This window comes from Chaetodon auriga, chromosome 7, assembly GCF_051107435.1.
Source record: "Chaetodon auriga isolate fChaAug3 chromosome 7, fChaAug3.hap1, whole genome shotgun sequence".
Lineage (NCBI taxonomy): Eukaryota > Metazoa > Chordata > Actinopteri > Chaetodontiformes > Chaetodontidae > Chaetodon > Chaetodon auriga.
The window spans coordinates 14,357,906-14,380,873 of record NC_135080.1 but is presented as its reverse complement, the minus strand read 5'-3'; the positions used below and the strand labels follow the sequence as shown (position 1 = coordinate 14,380,873).

General features: G+C 41.2%; 1 protein-coding gene across 1 annotated transcript in view; it reads right to left on the bottom strand.

Moving 5' to 3' along the window:
• Positions 1-683: 683 nt before the first annotated feature.
• gucy1a2 (guanylate cyclase 1, soluble, alpha 2) overlaps positions 684-22,968 on the bottom strand; it is a 35,881-nt gene continuing 13,596 nt past the window's right edge. The window contains exons 5-9 of the mRNA XM_076734511.1: positions 14,547-14,759; positions 13,766-14,038; positions 11,627-11,770; positions 5,433-5,587; positions 684-5,316 (exon numbers count right to left, since the gene is read on the bottom strand). Coding sequence (XP_076590626.1) covers positions 5,097-5,316; positions 5,433-5,587; positions 11,627-11,770; positions 13,766-14,038; positions 14,547-14,759 — 1,005 coding nt within the window. The 3' untranslated portion in view covers positions 684-5,096. The remainder of the gene's footprint in view (positions 5,317-5,432; positions 5,588-11,626; positions 11,771-13,765; positions 14,039-14,546; positions 14,760-22,968) is intronic.

The window sequence follows — 22,968 nt, the reverse complement described above, 5'->3', positions numbered from 1 at the left end:
TGGGACACTTGCATGTTGGGAAAACCAGCCTGGCTTTAGATTGGCACACACACTGACATAAAGTATCTGGATGAAATAGAAAATGGGCAACAAAGCAGTGGAAAATGTGATATTGTCAAATCATTTTGTGAATTACACCCCAAAAAAAACCCCTCCCATATAATTTTATTACAATTTCCAATTTCAGCTTGACTATATTAAATAGATCTAAATTGTACAGACTTCTTACAGGTACAATAGGCCTTTATTAATAAATTATTATTTTTGCACACTGGCAAATGCAACATGTTCTCATACTGTTTGACGCACACACACACGCACTCAGACTCTCAGACAACAGTTGCTAGATGTATTTGGCTTTGTCTCACTGGACCCTCCCACACTTACCTCAGGCTCATGACAACATTTGCTCATGTTCGTTGTTTGACACAGCTTACACAGTGCAGCTCAGTTATATTGCCACTGTAACTGTGATGTACGCCTGTGTATAAGTGACCTACAGTATGCACAGCGATGTAACGGTCCACGACTGACAACAACGCTAGAGAACCAGTACCTGCAACACCCCCGCATCATAACAGCAAGACTTGTGAGATCTGACCAAACGTTTAATATTACGCCAAGAATTTACAGACTTGGAGACATGAGCGTTGGACACAAGTTGCGTGGGAGTAACGCTGATGTAATGTCCTTTATTTAGCCTAGATGCAGAATTCAGGCACTGCTGAAGTTGAGTGTAAATTACACATGCACTACATTTATGCTACAACAGATTTCGGACACATTAATGCATGTTCGCATTATAAAATATTGCCAGGTTGGCAGTCAGTGAACCTGCCTTTGAAATAGTTTACCCCGGGCTCAATCACCCAACTGTCAAATACACTTAAGAGTGGTTCACCTCCTTTTTTTTACTGATACAATGCACTTTTTTCCATACAGGATTTCAAATTGTTTACACTGATATACTCTTACAGTCAAATTGTGTTGTTTGCTTCTGTGATTCTGCATGTGTGAGAACATAAAATCAGATTTAAACAGGTTTAAATGTCATACCCTTTAAAATGTCCAAAAGTAAACAATGTAGACTAGGTTTGCAACAGCAGCTAGTCATCATTATTAGCATGGTCACTTTTCAATTATATGTATCTAATCTTGTCTTCTTGGTTCATGTCCTGTTACTGACATGTGCTGTTACATCTTCTTTCATGAGTATCATCAAATTGCTGCTTGCCCTGTCTTTCTGTTTTAATCCATTAAAATAAGCTCATGTGCGAGGCTGCTTATGGGTTCATTTATCCATATGGCATTTTTAAGTGAACTAAAATAGAGCTAAAGACACTTCAGGGACCTCTTTGAAAACCTCTGCTTTGTATAAAATGGTCCATGTGGCCTCTCAACATTGTGAAATTATACTAAATGAGGCTTAGCTGCATCCACTTTCCCTCAAGGGTCCAGTGTGTAGGATTTAGTGGCATCCTATCCCACCGTGTCCACAAGAAACACGAAAGGCATCTCTTGAGCCAGTGTTTGATTTGTCTACTCTGGGCTACTGTAGAAACATGGTGGTGCAATATAGTGGACTCCATGGAAGAGGACCTGCTGCCTTTGTAGATTGTATTTAATTATACAACAATGAAAACATGATTATTATATTCTATTTCTGCCAATATATTTCCCTGAGTCCTGCACTTTGAAGACATAGGAAACGTCCCTCAGGCTCTTGGAGAACTTGGTGAACCATTATCTAGTGTACTTGGCAATTCCTGCTGAACCAGGTTCAGGGTCAGGCAGGCTTGTCAACGTTGTTATATGGAGAAACGTCAGAGTGCTGATCATCCGAGCCACTGATTTATACAGATTTATGTCCCAGTGGGCACTGCAGATTCTGGTTCTCTATAATATCACAAAACATGAATGTTATAGACCTTTTGGTCTCAGGAACAGTTGTGTCTTTGTTGCCACAAAGCAATAAAATGTAATATTATGCCGCTTTCTAACAGGTGTAGCAAGCCTCCACACACACACACAAAAAAAATCATCTACTGACTTAAATTTTAAGTTTCAACTTGTCTGTAAATCAATTTATACTGTGATAAGTTCTCTAGGCTTAAGATTACAAGGCTGACCCACTAAACAATGGCACCTAGTTCAGAGTTAATACACATATTTTCTTTGTGTTACAATTCGTGGTAACTTTTAGGCTAAAAACTATGTCCCCATGTTTCACTGATTGGGTTTATCTTGAAGTGTTGTTGTCTAGTCCATTGTTAGTTCTATACTGCATAGTATACTTAAAACGAGAGGAGACATTTTGAAAATAGGTTATAGTTATTTCTGTTTACAGTAAATATACAACTGTAGATAGGACCATGGGATGTGTGAAAATATTCTCAAAAATGTCTATTTTCATTGCCAAAATGTGTCAGGACCTTGACAGAGCATGCTCTAAATGTGCAAGCATGTAAAGCTTTGTGATGCTACTGCTGTCAGAGAATCTGGTGACAGTTTTAAGTATTTATGGCAATAATAAGCAAAGTTTCTGGCACTTCTAACCCACCTCTGATTCAAACACTGGCAGGTCAAAAGGAAAACATTGTTTACTCAAATATGGCACATTGCTTTGTTATGCTGGTGTTCATCTCAGATAGAGGGCACAATGCCCTTCAGTGGGTGAAAATTTTGACCAGATGGGCATTAGTCCTCGTGTCTGAAGTAAATTATCCTTCTTGTGTTTTACATAGCATAGCTGGCACAAGCTCCTGTTGAATCCCTGCCAGTGAGCTGACAAAGTGTGCCGGTCCTGCCCTTTACAAACTGAACGTTCACAACCTTTAAGATTAGCCTGTACCGGTGGTGTCTCAGAATTCATCTGGCCCCCTTTTCTTTTTATATCTTTTTATAGGGTCAGCTACCAGGATGTAAATTGGCAAGATGTAGTGAAATAGCAACATGCTATTCTCTTTCCAGCCCTGGTGGAGTTTTGTGAGTTATAAGTGAAATAATAAGTGAAGGTTAAAGCCTGTGCGGGAGTTTGCAGAGATGTATTCTGCCATTTAGAAGAGCAGTTATCAACAGTTTAGTTGTTTGGCAGTAATTTGAGCCATTTTGTGGCGCACAGGTAGCACCACGTATTCAAATTTAAAGAAACTGGATTATTTCTGAACTTTTTTTTCTTTTTTGATCATCAATAATAAGTTTAAATTAGGATGTGATCTGAAACTCTGTGTACTTCTTCAGATAATAAAAACATTTCTATCAACATCAAAAATGTCATATTTAATTAAACTAATCCTCCTACAAATAGCTTTTTTCTCTCTGAGGGCCTCTAAAAGTAACAACTCAAACTGATATCAACTGATTTATGATTTGTACTTCACTAATGTTACATCTGTGTGATGTCAACAACCAAAGACAACAGCAATGTAACGTGAGTGACATGAAGTATCCAAATGTGCCAAGTCTGTCCAGCTCCAACCCTTCAGTCCCCGCTTTACGATGACAGTTTGTGAAGATTATCTTAGACGAAACATTTGTGTTTGGGTTACTGAGCTACGCTGAAGTGTTTGGAAGGCCTGAGATTTCCACTGAGTGAATCATAGTCAGTCTACCAGCAAACTACTAGCCTTGAATTTGAATCCTGTTGGTAACATTTGCATGGGGCTTGTAAATACTTTTGATCCATGTGGTGGAAAAAAAAAAACAAAACAAAACAAAAAAACAATGCAATTAAAAAAGATTGTGTAATGTGAACCGTGTCAAGCATGCATACTGTGACTATGTGTACAAGTTAGTATAGTACTATATTATTAGTACTATATTGTGTGTATTATTGGTTGATCTGGACAAAAAACAGATGAAAGGTATTTCAAATATTTGAACTCTTTGAGGAGAGCTTGATTTATCTTGCCAGCCACTCATGAGCGTCAGGACTCCTGGTGGCTCGGTGGGATAAGGCGCCTGCTGGGACTTCATAACCTTTGGCACATTTCTTTCCCTCATTCAAATCTTTCACTCTTCAATGTAGCTAACGACAGAGAAATGTCTTAAAAATGTGTTAAAAACAAGTGGAAACAGAAGATAAATGAAGCGCTCCTACACTTTTTTTTCTTTTCAAATATTTAGAATGAATCCATCTTGTGTTTGTCCTGATTTGAGCAGTAAAAAGGCACTGAGCTGGGAATAATTTTCAGTCCTAAATATATTACCTGCAATGAAATGGCTGGATTGTTGTTGGTTACAGTTTGCTGTGGGTTAGAAGCAGAAAAGGCTCTAAGATCAGCTTAGTACTAGCGTTTTTTGGCATTTGTCCCTTGATGACCTCGTCCTTTTTTGTGCCTCTCATTCATGTCTCCCCATCCCAACCAACTGGTCCTAAGTTGACGGACAGATGTAACGAGCAGCAGATGTTAGAAGTGCGTTTGGTAAAGCATGACATGATTTAGGGACAGTTGGAAGAGGAGTCGTATTGTTCGTCAGTAGTGGTCTTCCTTGTACAAGAGGCCATGATGCACAGCAAACGTTTGTGGCAATGTTGCCATCTTCTAAAAGTTCATACAGCTTCATTCCTCAGCATCCACTCTGTTAATGGAAGTTTGTTCTATTTGCGCAATTCCATTGTTAACGAGTGCAACACTGGTCGTGTAAATGGTCTCTCTCCTGGTTTTCTCCAGGAACTGTTGCCTCTGGACCCAGGTCAGGGAGAGAGGACCACTGGAGAGAACTGGAAACCAGGTATGGAGCTGAGGAATCCAGCTAGATCATTAAGTTTAATATTAAGGTCTGTCTGTTTTTTGACCCCATCAGAATCCCTCCTTGGGGAAGGGTCCACGTGAGACGAGCTTAGTTGCTGGTCCTCTAGTCTTTCGAACCATATCTCCTTTGCTCAGGGGAGATGAGGGCATGTTTTTCTTTTTCACCTATGATGAGAGAGTTTCATTCGTACAGGCCATCCCACAGGTCTGAATCCAAGTGTTCACACGCAATGCATTTGCATATCTAAAGATGTGTGTGATCTGTTTCCTGCATGTTCCACAGGTTTCAAATCAAGCCTCTCACATAATGAATATCTGTGTATCCGAGTCCGTGCACGGGACCTACAAACTTGTTTCTCTTAGAAACATGGTCCCAATGCTGTAGGAGACTTTCCTCATAGAGGCCGGGGGAGCGGAGCGAGAGCTGGTGAGCGAGGCATGGCTGTGAGATGTCCCCGCCTCCAGGAAGTAACATGTCCCTGGGATCTCTTTGGGAAAATTCTCTGGGAGCTCCAGGCGTGAACGAGGGACAAATGAAAAAGAGCGGTCATCTTTCAGCAACCTGCCGAGAAGAAAAGCACCAGTATTTATTGTGATGGCAACATGGTTAAAAACAAGATCATGTATATGTTTGTGTATATATATGTATACGTGTGTACGTGTAGTGCCGTTACTTACTGGTAGGTTGTTGGACTAACATTGATACACCTCGGATGGCTCCCCGATTCAAACTTGCTGGCCAGTGTCACATTGTTCCCAAACAGGCAATAACGAGGCATTTTAACGCCGACCACGCCTGCCAGGACTGAACCAGTGTGGATCCCTATCCTTAACTGAGAGACAGAGGGAGGAGGAAGGTGGTGGTAGGACAAGGAGAGAGAGATTAGAGCAACAACAGAACCAGCAGGATTTTAAAAGTGCAAACAGTTTAAATAGTGCAGTTGGCCTTAAAGATGAAGTTGTTATCATATTTTTACTCCACGTTCCCAGTTAATTTCTTTATCTGTATGCGCACAAAGCTGAACTGGATAAATAATAATGCAAAACATTTACAGATTCCAGGTTCTTAAATGTGATGAATGGATGATTTTCTTTGTCAAAGTATGATAGCAAACTGAGCATATTTGGGTTCTTGACCACTCCTCATCAACAGAACACATCAGTCACTGGGAATTTATAATGAGCATGTTTCACAATCGTTTCTCATTGATCTGCTGTACTGGAGCAATCATACTTCAGTATTGTAGCTGCTTTTGTCTCATCTGATATCCTGTAGCAGCAGATATTTAGAGTGATGAAAGTCTTAAAATAGAAAGAGTGAGAGAGGAAAATTAATCAAATAAATAATTGCTTCCATCTCCTCTTGGTAACAGATATAGGGCAACATGGTGCTCATATAATAATCTGACTGAAGTATGAATCTATAAATGGCTGGAGGCAGAGTGAAAGCTATCTAGCCATCATTCCAATTAGGCTATTACACTTCATGGCCACTCGACCAACTATCGATTTCTTCCACTTGGGAACAAGTTATCACACATTCAACACACACATGCACACACACACAAAACAAAAGCTAGTGAAACCCAGTAAATTTCTAACGATCTTCTTGGGCATCTCATAGGTATCCAAACGCTACTGCGTGCATGCCAGCACACTGCGAGGTAGTCATGGCAACAACAGGCGATGGGGTAGTGAGATAGAATGAGCACAGACAGAAAGAAAGAAAGAAATACAATGGAGAGAGAGAGAGAGAGAGAGAGGCAAAAATAAACTTATAATTAGATGGCAAAACCTTGACAGCAGAGGAGGAGAGACAGAAAGTGAGAGAGAGAGAAAGGGCTGGTAGGTGCACTACTGTGACCTATTTTTCAGCTAAACTGCTTACAGATGGCCGTGCACTTGTCTGTCTGTCTCTATACAACAGACGAGCACTCACAGACACACACAAACAAATCTGCATCCAGCGCCCACACTCCTCTTTATTTCTTAGTCTCAAAACACAGACACAGTAACACTCATACACTCATACCCCTCCTTTCTCGCTGTGAGTCAGCATCCCACAGCACATGGCCCCACAGTGAGCCAATGAGAAAATGGCGCAGCGGCACACACGACCAATCACAATCTAGCCTCTGGCCAAGCTGACAGAAGGACGCAGTGATGGAGACAGACTGAGACGGAGAGAGGAGGGAGTTGTTTTAGAGTCAGTGTTGTTTCACATACACTCAGTTGGCAGTTCATTAGTGACACCTGAGCAAAAGTAATGCATCCAAAGACAACAGTCCTGCAACATATCCTACCTTCATCGAGGTTACAATGTTCAGTTTTCGGTGAAGCTGTTTAGAAAGGTGTTAACTGAACTTTATGGTCATGGTGGAGGATGTGATTTGTGGTGCTGTTCAAATGTATTGCATTATACAGAGGTGGTATTGTTATTTAGCCTACCCTCATTGATATAAATGGGGTGGCCATAAATTGCTGCCTCCAAAGAAGAAAGAACATTGGAGGAAAAAGAACTTTGCTGACAGTCGGGAGATTTCACAAATGATGGATTGCAGCTGCTGATGGCACCATGAATTGCAGCCGTTATCTGCCCCTCAAGGTCTGATCCACGAGAGATATTGCATGATATTACAACACAAATGCGCCCATGAAGTTTCTGCAGCAAGTGCAATTTGCTTTTGTTTGATGTGACAAAGTATAACACATACACTGAAATGACAGCTGATGAGGAGTAAATGGGGAGGAGGGGGGGTAAGAATGAATGAGTAACATAAGGATTGTCTTCCTGATTGAACTTGTGCTGAGCTTCATTTCAATCAGCGTGAAACAATTACTTAACTGACATGTGCACAATAAGGACGATACGTCTGAGGAGCAGACGTATCGTGACATCTCTTATAAATGCACTTCAGTTACCACCAACTCTCTGAAGACCCTAATAATTTTTAATCGTGTTTGTGAAGTGGATCGTTGTTTCAACGAGGCATCTGCAATATGCATACGGCTCTGCTCATTACCTCATTTAAATATGTGCAAATAGCACTATGGCACAAAGACTCTATTTGCTTGGCAGCGCAGTCAGGGGTGCATTTCACCCTTTTGCGGGTGCTTTGAGGTTTAGCAGCCACAAAAACTACGCGGTCCTTTTTGTGAATTTACCCAGTGTGAGCTGGAGGTGCTGGCAACTGCAAGGTGAACACGTAGCCAGAAAAAAGCAGCCGTGTTCAGTTGGCATGACAAGAGGCCTGAGCATTTCTGAGTTCAAAATGCTCAGATACTGCTGATGTGATGTATGTTAGTGGATATAAGCCCACATCATCACACAGATCTCATCGTGATCATCATCATAATCTCATGTGAGAGAGTAGCTCTGAGCATGCACAGTAGATTCTAAAATGTAGTTTGGGAACAATTCATATTAGCAGGAACAAGACAGGCAATACATCCCTGATACCCACACCCACTCACACACACAAGCACACATATACACAACGATCATGCCACAGGCCAAACACTGAGGCAGTAACATAGATGAAAACATCTTACTATGTGTGGTTTCTATATGTGTTTCTCTCTTGACATCTCACTCCTCTGTATATTTCTATCTGCGTCCCTGCATCACTCTCTCCATTTCACTCTCACTAAACATTTTCTGAGTTCTCTCTCACAGCTCTCATGCTAGTTTGCATAACAGAGCAACACTGGCTGGAGTAGAGTGCACTCACTCAACAGCATTTATCATGCTGAAGTGTTGAATATCTCTATAACTCTCCTTTATCCGGACATGAAGTGAGGAGAGATAAGAAAGAGGAGAGCATAACAGAGAGTGCAAAATACAGAAAAGCAGAAGAAGAATGAAAAGTGAGGGGGAAAGCAAGTCAGAAAATGAAGATGAAAAGGAAAGGGGTGAGTTCGAGAGAGGCTGCAGAGGAGAGGTGGAGGGGAAGAGAGGAGGGGGGAGGGAAAGAGAAAGAGGGGAAGAGGAAAAACAGAGAGAGAGAGAGAAAGTGGAAGAGCAAGAGAGCAGGCCAAAAATGCTTGGCAAGGCCTTTCTATTTTGAGACAAATGGACAATGTTAGGAGCTCAGCATTACACAGAACAGTGTCCTGTCTGTTATTCAGCAGCTATGCGTCTTAGCTTCTCTCTCACATACATGTTTTGTTCCTATCTGTGTCACTCTCTATATGTATTTCTAAACTAGTCAAAACCAAAAGCGCTGAGGACATTTTTTTTTTTTCTTGACAAGACCAAAACCAAAAATGTGCAAATAATTACCCATGTCTGTGACACTCAGCCCCAAGCCCATTTAACGCTTGTGAATTTGTATAAAAACAAGTCACAAATATGTAGTTTCATTTTTAAAAAGGGCTCAGTCATTTCCTGAAACAACATTGTAGTTTCTAGCAAATGTTACTCAAACAGAAGTCAGTAGCGCACTTCCTAAGGGCTCCTTTTTATTTCTAGAGAGCTGTTCACAGTATGAAAAATATAGAATAGCACCAACTTGTCCTGTAATACAACTTAATGCATGGCAACATCGCTGCTGTTCTCAACATCTGTCTCCACAGCTATGCTACATTTGTGGGTTCTGTTTCACTGATGACCTGTGCCAAACCAGAAATAAAATGCAACTCACCGTAGGTAATGACTTTGACTCATATTTCTGACATTGCAACTCAGCACCCTAGTCTGCAAAGCTACCAAGGCTGCCTAACAGTGGTGGGTGACCTTGACAGGGACTGAGGATAGACATAAATAAATCATATCCTTTGTTCCCTTTTCATTCTCCTGAATTAACATGAGAGGTCAGTCGTGCCTCTTCCTTTCTCTCTCTACTTAATATACTCGTGTTTTTTCCACAGAAGAGCAGCTTTCCTTTCTGTGTCTTACGCCATAAGTACATGAAATACTGTTAAACGCAGTGCCACTTGGACACACGACATGGACTTGATGTTAGTTTCGAACGAATGATGTTTTGTATTCAAATAATGAATAAAATGTCAATTAATATACCTGGCAAGCAGCAAACATGCTGCTACTGACAACACATTTCATTTGTTGTTTGTTGTTGTTTCACCAAAACAGACAATCTTGCAATACACCATCCACTCATAGTGACTACAGCAGTAAAACTTTTTATTTTTCATAGCAGCTGTGTGCCATTTTGCTGCAGTTCATATATGGGACACATGTATATCTTCTTGCAACATAAATGTTTTAAATATTCCACTGCTAACATGCAAAAACAAACCATGAGGGTAAAAAAAATCAATTAAAAGGAGCTTGTTATATTAGATACAGCTCTGGCCTGGGGAAACTAAAGAAGGGAGTAACTCATTTGAAATTCCTTCCTGAATAAAAATCTTACTTCACTGTACTTTGGCGAGTTTTGTCCACCCCTGACTGCCAGTGTTGCCGTGCGACTGCCATGAGAGTGAACGTTGCGTGAAAGTGAGAAATGATTTGGTGTCACCCGTCATCATGTCTGCTCTGACACCCAGGTCAGCAGGTAGACTGCGTTGAGCCGTACTGTTGATTCTATACTGTTTTTGGCTGAATGACATATGCACCTGGCTGGGAGAGACTAAGTATAACTCACACTCTCACACACACACACACACACACACACACACACACACACACACACACACACACACACACACCATTAAGGTACATCATGTCTCTTGCCTCATTTCATGAAAAAACACTCCACTGAACCATTAGCACCAGTGATCAAAATAACTCTGTTACACAACATCTCTTAGCTTTCTCTCTTCTCCTACCTTAGCTCTTAAAACTACAGGAAATGTGTGTCTTTCTGTATTAAAAATAAAACCAATGATTGACTATAGTAGCAACAGTTGTCTGGATTTTGTCTTGCACTGTGAGGACAAATGCCAATTCACATTCAATGTGCTGTCACAGTGTGTGGTTTGGTACTGAGTCTTCACTGAAATGCACACTTCATATAAACACCCTTCTTATTGTTCCAGCAGGCTTTGAATATCTTAGTCAGTGCGTTAATAAGTCGTATTCCCTAAACACTAAGTGGCTGATGAACTCCACAGAGTGCAGTCCAAAGCTGCACAATGCTTCACTATTGTACTAACATAAGACATTTCAATCATTTTTATCTGGATCAGCATCTCCCTCAGAATAAATACTGAGGTGTGCAACGATGGAAAACATGTGCAAGATGGTGGTTCAGTGGGGAAAAGCTAAAGAATAGACGACATGGAGCGCCCACCCCGAGAAACACAAGGCTAACTGCAAAAAATCCTGATTTTCACGTCAAAGGTGAGCCAATCAATGTCTTTCTTAATGAAAATGAAAACAGATCGAGTTAATCCATTCTGTAAAATATCATTAATGTATCTGTCATTTCAGATGGCCCAGCTTCCCCTTTTCCACCATCCACCCATCCAACATGTCAATCACAACACAAACCCTTCAGCCTTAATGGATTCTGCTATCACCATGGAAACTGCACATGACGCAATCTATATCGCTGAAACCTTGACTATAAGTGTGCATTATCAAGTAGTCAACAATGTGCAAACACCAACACATATTCAGAACCAGAGAACCGTGTGTGTGTGTGTGTGTGTGTGTGTGTGTGTGTGTGTGTGTGTTTATAAAGATATATATATAAATATATATGCAAATAAAGACCCAGTCTTTGTTGTTGTACGTTGACCAAATGTTAAAATTATAAGATCACACTATTTTCTAAAGGCACTGCCATTTAGCAGTTGCAGCTTTCTGCAGCGTTTTCTAATGAAGCCATCAAAAGCAATTATTAATTTTCTATAAACATAAACGGGGCAGACATCTACACGGTGGACGGTGAATAAAAAAAACTCACCTTGATAGGTTTCCCGTCAGGTGTGAGCACTTCCTCAGAAAGTTCCATCATCTTCAGAGCCATGTGTGCAATTGGCTTTGCATGACTATCAACCTTCTTGTGAAGTCCTCCCGCCACACAGTAGGCATCACCTATTGTCTCGATCTGTATGAGAAATGGAGGAGGAGAGGGGCTGTGAGTACATGCTGATGTTTGAACCTAAGTAGCCATTCAATAACTCATAGCATCTCCACCGAGGAGTGGAAATTAAAAGCTCTCCTTTATTCCTCTTGTAATATAAGAAGTTAAGTATCTGTCTGGTTCTCTCTCTTAGCCTACATCAGTCACAATGTGAGTTGGTGAGCATTTGGAGAGGATCTCAGTAATGCCACTTGCAGCACCTTGCATTGCTTCTGACCCAGTCTGAGAGGCCCAAAAACCCAGGCATGAAAAAATATGAGTTTTTCTCTCCTGACACCAGTTTGCAGACACATACACCCCACAGCACCCACCCCGAAGTTCACTGAAATACTGCTTCACCTTTACCATGTATTATCACATAAATAGTGCCCATAATCACAGAAGCTTCAATCTCATTTCAGAGTCAGTTACGAGTTTTACAGTATTTCACAAAAGGAAGGACGAGATGGTTTATTTCATTTGTAAGGAACCACACACAACATTAAACTTAAATGCTTGGCATATTGTACAGCAGCAGAGTTACCTTAAAGCTAATTAGCATCTGCTAAGTGGCAAAAATAATGCAAGACACTGAAAAATATAATCTTTTTAGTAACAGAACATCTTGCGGCTCTGATATACGAAAGAACACCAGAGAACTGGTCTGCTTCAGCGGGTGTGAGACGTTGATGGCGTGGCGGGTAGAGATGCTTGGATCAATCCGGTGTTTTTTTTTTATATTGCCAGTGAGAGTCCATCTCACTTGATCTTTTAAGCAACACTGCAGTCTTTCCCACACATAGTCAGCCATTAATTTGGGCAATTTACCCGAACATAATTGTCCCCACTGAAGGAGATTTCTTTGTATTTATTGTTTGCTCCTTTCAAACATCTTTGTGGAAATATAGTTGACAGGGCAAAATGTCAGAAAATTCTGCCTAATTGATGCATTTCTGTGCAGTTTTTAGCTGCTTCTGTTTTGGCTTCCTTTAACACAGCTTTGCCAATCCGTTCTGGTTGGCTTTAACACTTTCGTTCTGAAAATGTATTCTCTTCATGTTTCGTGAGCTCGTTCCAAAACCTAAACAACAGAGGCACTCACAGGTGAACTTACATTAAAGCCATAAAGCCAAGTCAGCCCTACTCCCTGCTTGGGCTTGCTATGCCGGAGACTGCTGTTGTAGCAAGTCATCTTTGTTTAAGAGTTACGTCCCAAAGCCAAATTCAAAATGAGCACACATGAGCAAAGCAAACAGGCAGTGCCACTTTCAGGATTGTGCCATGGTGCCATATTTCCAGTTGTTGGAGTGAGGTGTCATGACAGTGGACACAGTCCTTATACAGAAAAAAGAACAGACAGAACATGAGGAGAAAAAAGGAGAGAAAAGCTAAGAGGCAAACTGCTCTCATGTAGGCCTGCCGCCGGCTAAATCATTTCGACAGTAACCATGACAATGGCAACATATGGGCGCCTCAATCTCCTCACCGTGTCCTCCTGTTCTTGCTTTCTCACTCATCAACTGCTGTCCACATAAACCCTCTTACATTCAATCTCTCTGCCTTCCCCTCTGTATCCCATCTTCCCTTTCTCCACACATCTGACACATGACATTTCTGAGAGATAACGCAAAGGAAATGCGTGTTTCTTGTGGTGGCAAGTATATGGTGCAAAGCTGGAAAGAGTAAAAGTCAGAAAAAATACAGATCTGATGTGAGAAAGTAAGGATGGAAAGAGGGGAAGACAGCAGACTACAGTAAATAGGCCCAAAGCCACACTGTCACATGGGCAATATTGACACATCTTCGTTAATCTCCCACAGACTGGCCATTAATCAGCTACTTTTTCCACAACACAAGCACACACACGCAAGAAAATTCAGTACACACACAGTTTAGATTAGAACAGTTTAGAACCCATCACCTTCCTCAACCGGAATTGCTATATCACACAAATATGCGTGTATCCTTCAGTCTACTGACCTTATAAACATCCAGAATGCCACACTGGTAGTCGAACCGTGTGTAAAGCTCGTTCAGCATAGAGATGACCTGCATAGGCGTGCACTGCGCACACACAGCAGTGAAACCCACGATGTCCGAGAACAGCATGGTAACATCGTCAAACTTGCGAGCTGGCACTGGCTGACCCTGCCACAGTTTCTGTGCCACATCACCTGGAAATATGGAATAAAGGAGATCCACGGTTCTCCTCTTTTCCTCCTCCAGTGCCTGGTGAGTCCGCTCTAATGTGGCCTGGGTGAGGAGAGGAGGGGAGAGAAGGAGATTAAATGATTTTGTTGTGTTCTGCTTTGATGAAAGCACTGATGACAGTGATGCTGAGATGTTGGAGTACTGCACCAAATTAAAACTGCTGGTGCATGTAAATGTATTCGTGTATTAATTTGATTTATTTTTGATTGTGGGTATCTGCGCATGTTTCTGTGTGTCTGTGGGCGTGCTTCTTAATGGCAAATCTGTCTGATGCAGTGCTATACCATTGTTCAAGCATGCAAGTCAACTAAGCTCCAGCTATTTATAACAGCGGCCTGGGGGAGTAAGTAGCAGTGAGAGAGGGATGCAGTGAGCAGATGCATAGGATTGGGTCAAGACTCAGTGACTTGCTCAAAGGTACTTTGAAAGCAAATTAGAAGAGCAAGTCCCAGGAGCCACATTCTTCCAGCCAGTATGGATTTAACTCATCGGTACAGCTGACACACTGCATGTAACATGTTTGCTTCAGTGAGTTGTCTTGCAACTCTACCTTAAGTTTGTCCATTCTCTTCTTCAGGCCATCCTGAGCCTTGGCCTGCTCCCCCACCAGGATAACGTCCCGCGTGGCATCATGGATGGGGATATCTGACAGATGGAGGCCCCGGCCCATCAGTTCCTCCAACTTATCAACACGTGGCGAGCCCAGGAACATCAGGGAGCAGGACTCGGGCACATGGATCATCTGACCCTTTAACTCCATGACCTGGCAGGGAGGGCAATCAAAATGGGAAAGAAACGGTGAATTCAGAAAGTCAAGCCTTTAGTCTAAGTGGGGAAAGTGAAAAGATAGGGACAGTCCTGGTTAGATGCAGATATGCTGAGCCAGAGGAGATGGGGATGGAAGACAGAGGTTCATTATTCGCGTCTTGTTATAATGGATGTCATGTCCACCTCATACTTTCTTTTCTCTAACCAATGCGCTCCAATGTCAGACATTAACATAGAAACACTGATTTACCATATTTTTACTGCTCCAGTACCTCCAGTACCTATTCTAATTCCTCTCTAAACAAACTTTGATATAAAACAACAAACCAAAATAAAGCTTTTTTTCCTTCAATGCTCATATGTTGCTTTTTTCTTTTAACATCCTTTTTAGAAAGGATTTGTATATCCTGCACTGTGCTATTTTTGGGAGGGAAAAAACGTAAATAGCTACAGTCATTTTCATAGTGACATACTCAAAAGTGAAAATATATAATGTACATTACAGATATTAGAATGAAGTGCTACACATGATCCTCACTGGTAGATTATGCACATGCTCAAAATACATGATAGGCCTGAGATCATATTTGTAATCTCTACTGCATTCAATTAATATTCTACAAAAACATGCATACATTCAAACAAATAACAAACACAATGAATACAAACATTCAGTTCTGTGCTTACACACCTGCATGAGGACACGTGTGCATGCACACAGACACACACGCACAAACAAACACACACAATGTTACATACATACATACAACACAGATTCTTATTTCATAACAGCAGATTACTGTGATTTAGTAAACACTTTGAATTCCATTTAGCGAAGCCAGGTCTAATGCGTAATGCATGCTGACCTGTATGGAAAAAGCCTGCAAAAACTGGGTTAAGCTATTAAGGAGACAATCCTGTCATCATTATAATGTCACTGGTTTGACCCACATAGCCCATCCATATATCTTTAAATAATAAATACTTGACCTTTTATCACACATGATGTGTGTATATATATATATATATATATACACATATATATATGTGTATATATATATGTGTGTCTTCTTGACATTTTGCTCACAAGGACTCACACATGATGACAAATAGTGGATGTGCAGGACCTCCTGAACGTCCTTGACACAGGTGTGAGGAGTACAAACTCTTTAAAAGAGAGATTAAAATGGACATGGTTGACTGATTACCAAAGGAAATGTTGAAGAAAGACATTACTGCCCTTCTGAATATGACTCTTCGCTAACTACCTCCACTAGAGGCCCTGTGGATAAACCACTCTTCTCCTTCTCCCATGACACGATTTCTCTCTCTCCCACTCACTCCTTGCCCCTGTTCCTTCCTTTTCTTTAGTTTCTCCTTTCGCTTCTCTCACCATCTTAGTCTTTCATTCCTGCCTCTCTCTCTCTCTCTCTCTCTCTCTCTCTCTCTCTCTCTCGCTCTCTCTCTCTCTCTCTCTCTCTCTCTCTCTCTCTCTGTGCTCTTCTCTCTGTCTCTTCCATTACTCCTCTCTCTCTCTTTCTCCATAGTGTCAGATAGATTATTCCGCCAGTGAGCACACTGCAGCCCTGTTTTATTTATAGCACAAGGCTCTCCTTGGTCTGCATAATACATACAGTCTACATCTACACACACACTGAATACACCAAACAGGGAGACACACATGCTGCCTCTGACTGTCTGTTTCTCAGAAACACTGACATACATACATATAAACTCACATGCAAACATTTAAACACATATGTAGCCGACGACCCACAGGGTCTGAGTTGCAGACACACCCATCCTCTGAAACACACCTTGGTGTGATTCAGCTAGTATAAGATAACACAAGATAAAACTTTCTTGCTCCCATGCTGGGGAAAATAGGATGTTACAACCAGCAAAGTGTTAAAAAAATAGGCAAAAACAGTGACATAGAAGGACAGATAAGATAAAAAGAACACAGGATAAAACATTAAAAATAAACTATGAATGTGTACATTATGCACAGATTATAAAAAGTCTGTTGCTATTTTTATGAATAATCTACCAATGCCATATGCTGCACTGATATGAACAGCTGAATTGCATTGAAATTGAAAAATTGCAAGGTGCACTTTTACTTGGCACCAGTTTGAACAATATCTCATCAGGTCTACCTTAAAAAAAAAAGCTAACATCACTTCATTGTGAAGCCCAGACAGTTCCCTGTGTGCACTGTAATGCTCAAATATGGGTTCCCCTGCATCGCAGCATCAGGAGGCGGACCCTGCCAGTGGCCTGCAACTTCATCAAGCCATCCTGCAGGACCGGCACGACCTTCCACAAGGACTGCAAGACGGCCGCTGTGAATGCTCACAGTTGTTTTAATGTTGTGCTATTTTGTTTTTCTTTAACTTCTTTTCCTTGTTACACAATAAAGGTTGAAATTTCCCTCGAACTTGTGTACCGCAAGTATAATTATACCACTGTCTCACCGCCTTACTGTCTCTGTTCCTTTGTCACTCTTATCTTCTGTCTTACTCTGTCCCAAACTCACACACACACTGATGCACAGATACACACATATATGGCCACACACACACACACACGCACACAAACACACGCACACACATACACACACACACACACACACACACACACACACACACACACACACATCCCTGGAGGCAGTTGTGTTGGCCTAGTTGTGCATTGCTGTTTAACTCAATACTCTCCTTCTGCCTGCATCTCTGTCATCACAGCACAGAGACAGAGGAGGTGAGTGAACGAAGGAAGAAGGAAGGGCAAAAATGAACATAGTGGTTAGGAAAGAAAGAAATACAGAAAGAGGGGGAAGGGCAGGACAGATAGGAGACAGAGAAAGTGAGTGTAAAGGGAAAAAATGGGGTGATATTATGAGAAATAGCTGGACGTGTACAATGAGACAGTAAAATGCATTAAAACAGTAGAACAAGAAGGCAAGACTGAAGTTTAGGGGGGTAGAAAGGAGAAGACATGTAAAATGTATTTTTATACAAGCAGATAAGAACACAGCAAACTGTAGCTTGAGGCCAGTATGTTGTGTCCTAGTACAGTATGTACAGTAGTGATTCTTCTTTGTAGCACGTTGTTACAAATCCACACTGAGTCCCTGTTCAAGGTGACTCCACTGTCATCAGAAGGAAATTACAAAGAAGAACATTTTTTCAAGGTAGTTCTGCACTCGTAACTCTGAGAATCCTTCACAGACCAACTATGAATGTTTATATAATACATAAGAAGACATAAAACAGCTTGTATGGGTGGCTCGTTCAGTAAAAATAAAACCATCATACTGAGCTCACAATTCTGTGATTTGTCAGGAATTCTGTGCCAAATGTTTTATTACATTTTATATATATCAGCATTACTGATTGCTGTCCTGAAGCTTCATGACTTATCGGTGAGAACTGTCCTTCTCCCATCTGACTCTATGTTACTACTACTGTAATACTATGTTTGCGTATTTTCTGCTTATGCATGATTGAGGTTTTATGTATTAAGAATGATCAAAATGTACAGATTCACTTTGCTCTCGCCATAGGTAACAGGGAGCTGAAGGTGGATGAAAAGGAGAGAAGGGAGAGGAAAGGAGAAAAAAAAAAACAGCTGAAAGGGCCAGTGGTGGAAATCAAGGCAGAAAGATCGGGAGGGGGGGGGGCAAGGAGACGAGGGAGAGAACACGGAGAGAACGAGACACGCTGCGCTTGAAAATGAAAACCAGGTACGAGAGAGAAAGATGGAGAGGAGGATAACACGAGGTAGAACGGACAGCGGATGGATTGTTTTTTGTGAGCAGACTCTGACATGTCAACGGGATCTCATTTGCATGAACAAGCACTGAGCAGCAAAAGTCAATGAGTCAGCCTCTCTCACCTCACGCACACGCACACACACACACACACGCGCACACACACACACACACACACACACACACACACACACACACACACACACATACACACAATGCTGCAATGCTCTTATCTTGTCAGACCCTGGCTATATTATGCAGTACTCTTACATCCCATTCTCACACTGAAACATGTACACAACCACAGGCGCACACACTCACACACACACCACGCAGCCGAGATAAACATTACAACCTTGTGCCTTGTTGTTTCAGATGAAAGAAGAGTCGGCAGCACAGGCTTTATATTCCTGAAAAAAATCACACCTGTGAGGTAAATTCATTTTATACTTGAATCGGGGGTTGATATGGGCTACATCGCTAAATCTTTGTTAGCAATGGAAAAAAATAACTTTGACAATGTTTAAATGGTTACAGGTAACCAGTCTTGTTAAACCCTTTCATGTAGAGTGAATGAACAGACATTCAGATCAAGATCTGCCATTAAAAACATGTTATACTAATTGTCCTCCCTAAATATGAAGACATGAGATTCATGCACAGCCCGACATCAGCTAAGCTAACAGTACTGGGATCAATGCTAGCCACGGGTGCTACAGCAGGCACATTGAGTGAGCAGCAAGGCTGACGGTGCTGTTGAACCGAGCAGGCGGGGTGATGAAGCAGTTTCGTCAAGTCAGTTTAATGTTTGCAGCATCAAGAACTTGTAACCACCAGACGCGCTCCTTCTTGGTTTTACGCTCTTCACCAGGCTGATGGAAAGCTCCGGGGAATTTAAAGGTCACTGGAAATGCTCAGTGCTGTGCTTAAATTTAGGTTTCAGAGAGAAAAAAAACTTGATGTTGAGCAAAACTAAGAGACTCATCTACATGACTCACTATTGCTCATACTGCCTTTAATTCACATGTATTGTTGATAAGGATCTAAAGACAACACATAGTGCAGAAACAAACAGTTGTTAGAATTTTGAAAAAGCCATAACAGAGAAAGACATGCGTTGTTCTTAAATATTTAGTCAAAACTGATCCGTTATGTCCCAGTTACTACATCTTTGTTTCAACAACCAGACTAAAAATGTGTCATGTTTGGTGTTTTCTCCTCGTCTCATGCCTCTTTTTCTTCCTCCCTTATATTTTCATTCACCCTGTTTTGTAAATCTATCAACAGAGACAGAGAGGGCAGTGATTTTCAAAGCACTCTCCACCGAACAAACAAACCATCACGGCAGTGATTTATCTAGAAACAGATCAAAGGTGGTGCTAATGTCAAGATTCTCTTTGTACTCAGACACGCAGGTGCACGCATGCAAACACAAAGCTCGCTCAGCCACTCTTACAAACGTAGCACGGTCGCATTTGGTAAGTAACAAGTATGACATTGCAGTTTGAACGTCCTGATGGTTCCTCAAGCAAGTGCTCCCTGGCCTTCACTAATCCTCATGCTGCCTTTTTAATTTGACTGTTTCATGGGGTGGAAATGTCATAGAAAAGAGAGGGATTAGTACCTGAATACTCAAAACATGCCGTTTTGTCAACAACTGCTCAAAATCAGCTAAAGACAAAGTTGAGGCTCCAGCTCCTGCAATATTTTTGTTCTAACATCTAACATCCACACATATTTTGCGCACCATAAAAAAAACCACACTGACTAATCCTAACCAGAATTTGACTCTATGACCCAAAGAGTCTGGGAACTTTTGGCTATTTACAGCAATGGCATCACTACTGTGGAGGTAGGTGTTGTGATTCACGGATCTCTGTCTTATTCATCCTGTTATTTTTAAGAGAAAGGAAAAAAAAAACAAGCATCCAAGTACATCTACGTCCACAGCTCAGCCCAAACAAAGAGCATCAACATTTATGTTTTCCATTGTTATACATCAAGTCGGCTAAATTCCACATGAATGTTACCTCGTGTATAAAGAGATTAAATCAAATCAATCACTTAAGCATGTCTTGATGAAACATGATTTTGCATGCATTTACTGTCAGATGCATCTTTTTTTTTTTTATCTGCGATGCATTATGCTAAAACTCGTTCCACTTCTGTTCGATGGAGACAGCAAGACTGAGAGAGAGGGATTCACATTAAGGATATACCGTAGAAAATGGTGGCGTGAGGGCAAACGCAATGAGCGAGACGATACACCAGAAAGAGGAGAGCTTTTGACGGTGCAACCTGTGAACACTCCCCTGTGTGCTGACCACAGTCCTCACACTAAGCAGACAGAGAGAGATGTAATTTGACCTTTTCAGTAGGTCTTTGGACGTCTCTTACACAGCCCATGTCCCTGGGCAAAGACAGGAAATAAGTCAAACTGAAAATCCACTACAGGCCACTCAAACACACACACACACACACACACACACACACACACACACACACACACACACACACACAGTGCAGTGCAGAGGAGTGCTCTTTTGTGGCCTCTTTACCTTGGCCTGTCGCCTTCTCTCGCTGCCCTTTCTGGTGAAAATGTCAGCCCATCCTTCTCTTTCTCTCTCTCTTTGTTCTGCTCCTCTGCCCAGGTGACACAACATTCATATCGCAGAAATACAGAGAAGCAAACATACAGAAACAAAAATCTTTCAAGTGTCTAGTTGATAGTGTTTGGAGCTTGGAGGCAGCGTCTAAGTTAAACTTCAGCAGTGCAAGCTTCTGATCAGCAGCAACACACACACACACAAGAGGGAACGGAAAAGGCAGTACGACACATACACAACTAGATCCCGATACTTCAGCGGGCCCTGAACTCAAATACAATCCTGCGACTGAACTTCCTGTCAGTATTTAAACAATGTCCAACTGACAAACTCAGATACTTTTCCATCATAACCTGTAAAAGCTGACTATCAGGTACAGTAACATAAATATTTGCGACTGATCCGATCTGTGCAACTAACATCAAATGCAATTCGGACAGTCAAACAAGGTGAAACAGAAAAAGCGGCTAATTGAGAGTAAAAACAGGAGAAAGGGGAAGGCTCATGACAGAGAAAGCTTTTTTTTTTTTAAGCAATTGTTGCCGCTTTTCCATTTTTGACAGCTATAAACCCTTTTTAAATCTGTCTGATTGTGGGAAAATGACAGAGCTGGGAAAAATGTGAGAAGAGAAACAGGAACGATGTGAGAGAAAAAAAAAGGAAATTGATAGGCAGCAGAGATGCGGAGAGAATGATAGAGAATTTAGAGATACTGACAGAGAGTAGATGAAAGCTAGAGAGGAACTGAACTGTAGTGGCACTCGAGGTCTAACTGTGAAGGAGGCGAATCCTGCTGCTACTCCTGAAGGTATGAGGAATGTGGGCATTGTAGTATGTTATTATGTGCATCTGCATGCATGTGGAGAATCTGTGAGCCTAAGTGGTTTGTTGTCATCTGTTCAAATGAATGCACTGAAACCCTGAGATTGGATTACTGGCCAAAGAAAGACGAAAAAATCACCCAATTAGAGCTCTGTGTACACAAATGTGACATACTATCAATCAGTACTATTCCAGTACATAGCAGTGCAAACAACTTTCATGAGAGGAGCAGCTCATATGAATGATTCACGTTCGTGGAGTTCACTCAAATAGAAATGTTCTCATTGCTCCAAGTTCACAAGTTGTGAAGTAATTACTATACTTTGAATTATATTAACAGGAACCACGGGCAATGACATCTTTCAAAATGTCACGAAAGTATAATAATAGGATAGCTGCAATGATTAGTCAATTAGTCGTTAAACTATTTTTAAATATTCGTGAGAATTCAATGCTTTTCTTTGCACTGCATGATAACAAACAGAACATCTTTGGGTTTTGGATTGTTAATGAATAAAACAACACATCTGAAGACATTTTCAATATTTGTCACATTCTATGGACTAAATAATCACTATTTGCAGACCTAAATAATCATAGAGGGCATGATGATGTGCTACACTCTGCAATCCTTTGTACATAAAACATTCTCGACGTCACTGATATGAGCTGAATTAAAATGAAGCAGCAGTACACTCCAATCATGTTGCAACAAATTAAACAAATCACTTTACATAATCCTCTAATACAAATTGTCCCAGATTTATTTAGAAATGTATTTTAACTGGTTTGAGTATGCTAGCTGTCTGTGGGTTCTATTTACGTGCCAGGGCAAAGACTAGTGCAAACAGCGCTATGACAAGGAAGGAAAACATGAGATAACAGGACTTTTAACCACGCCATCTGCCTTTGGCTGCAGATCTGTGGTGCTGTTTATTCACCTCTTGCCACCCTGTGGGATACATAAAATAATATTATTTCTCTATTTGGAGAAGCCATCTCTG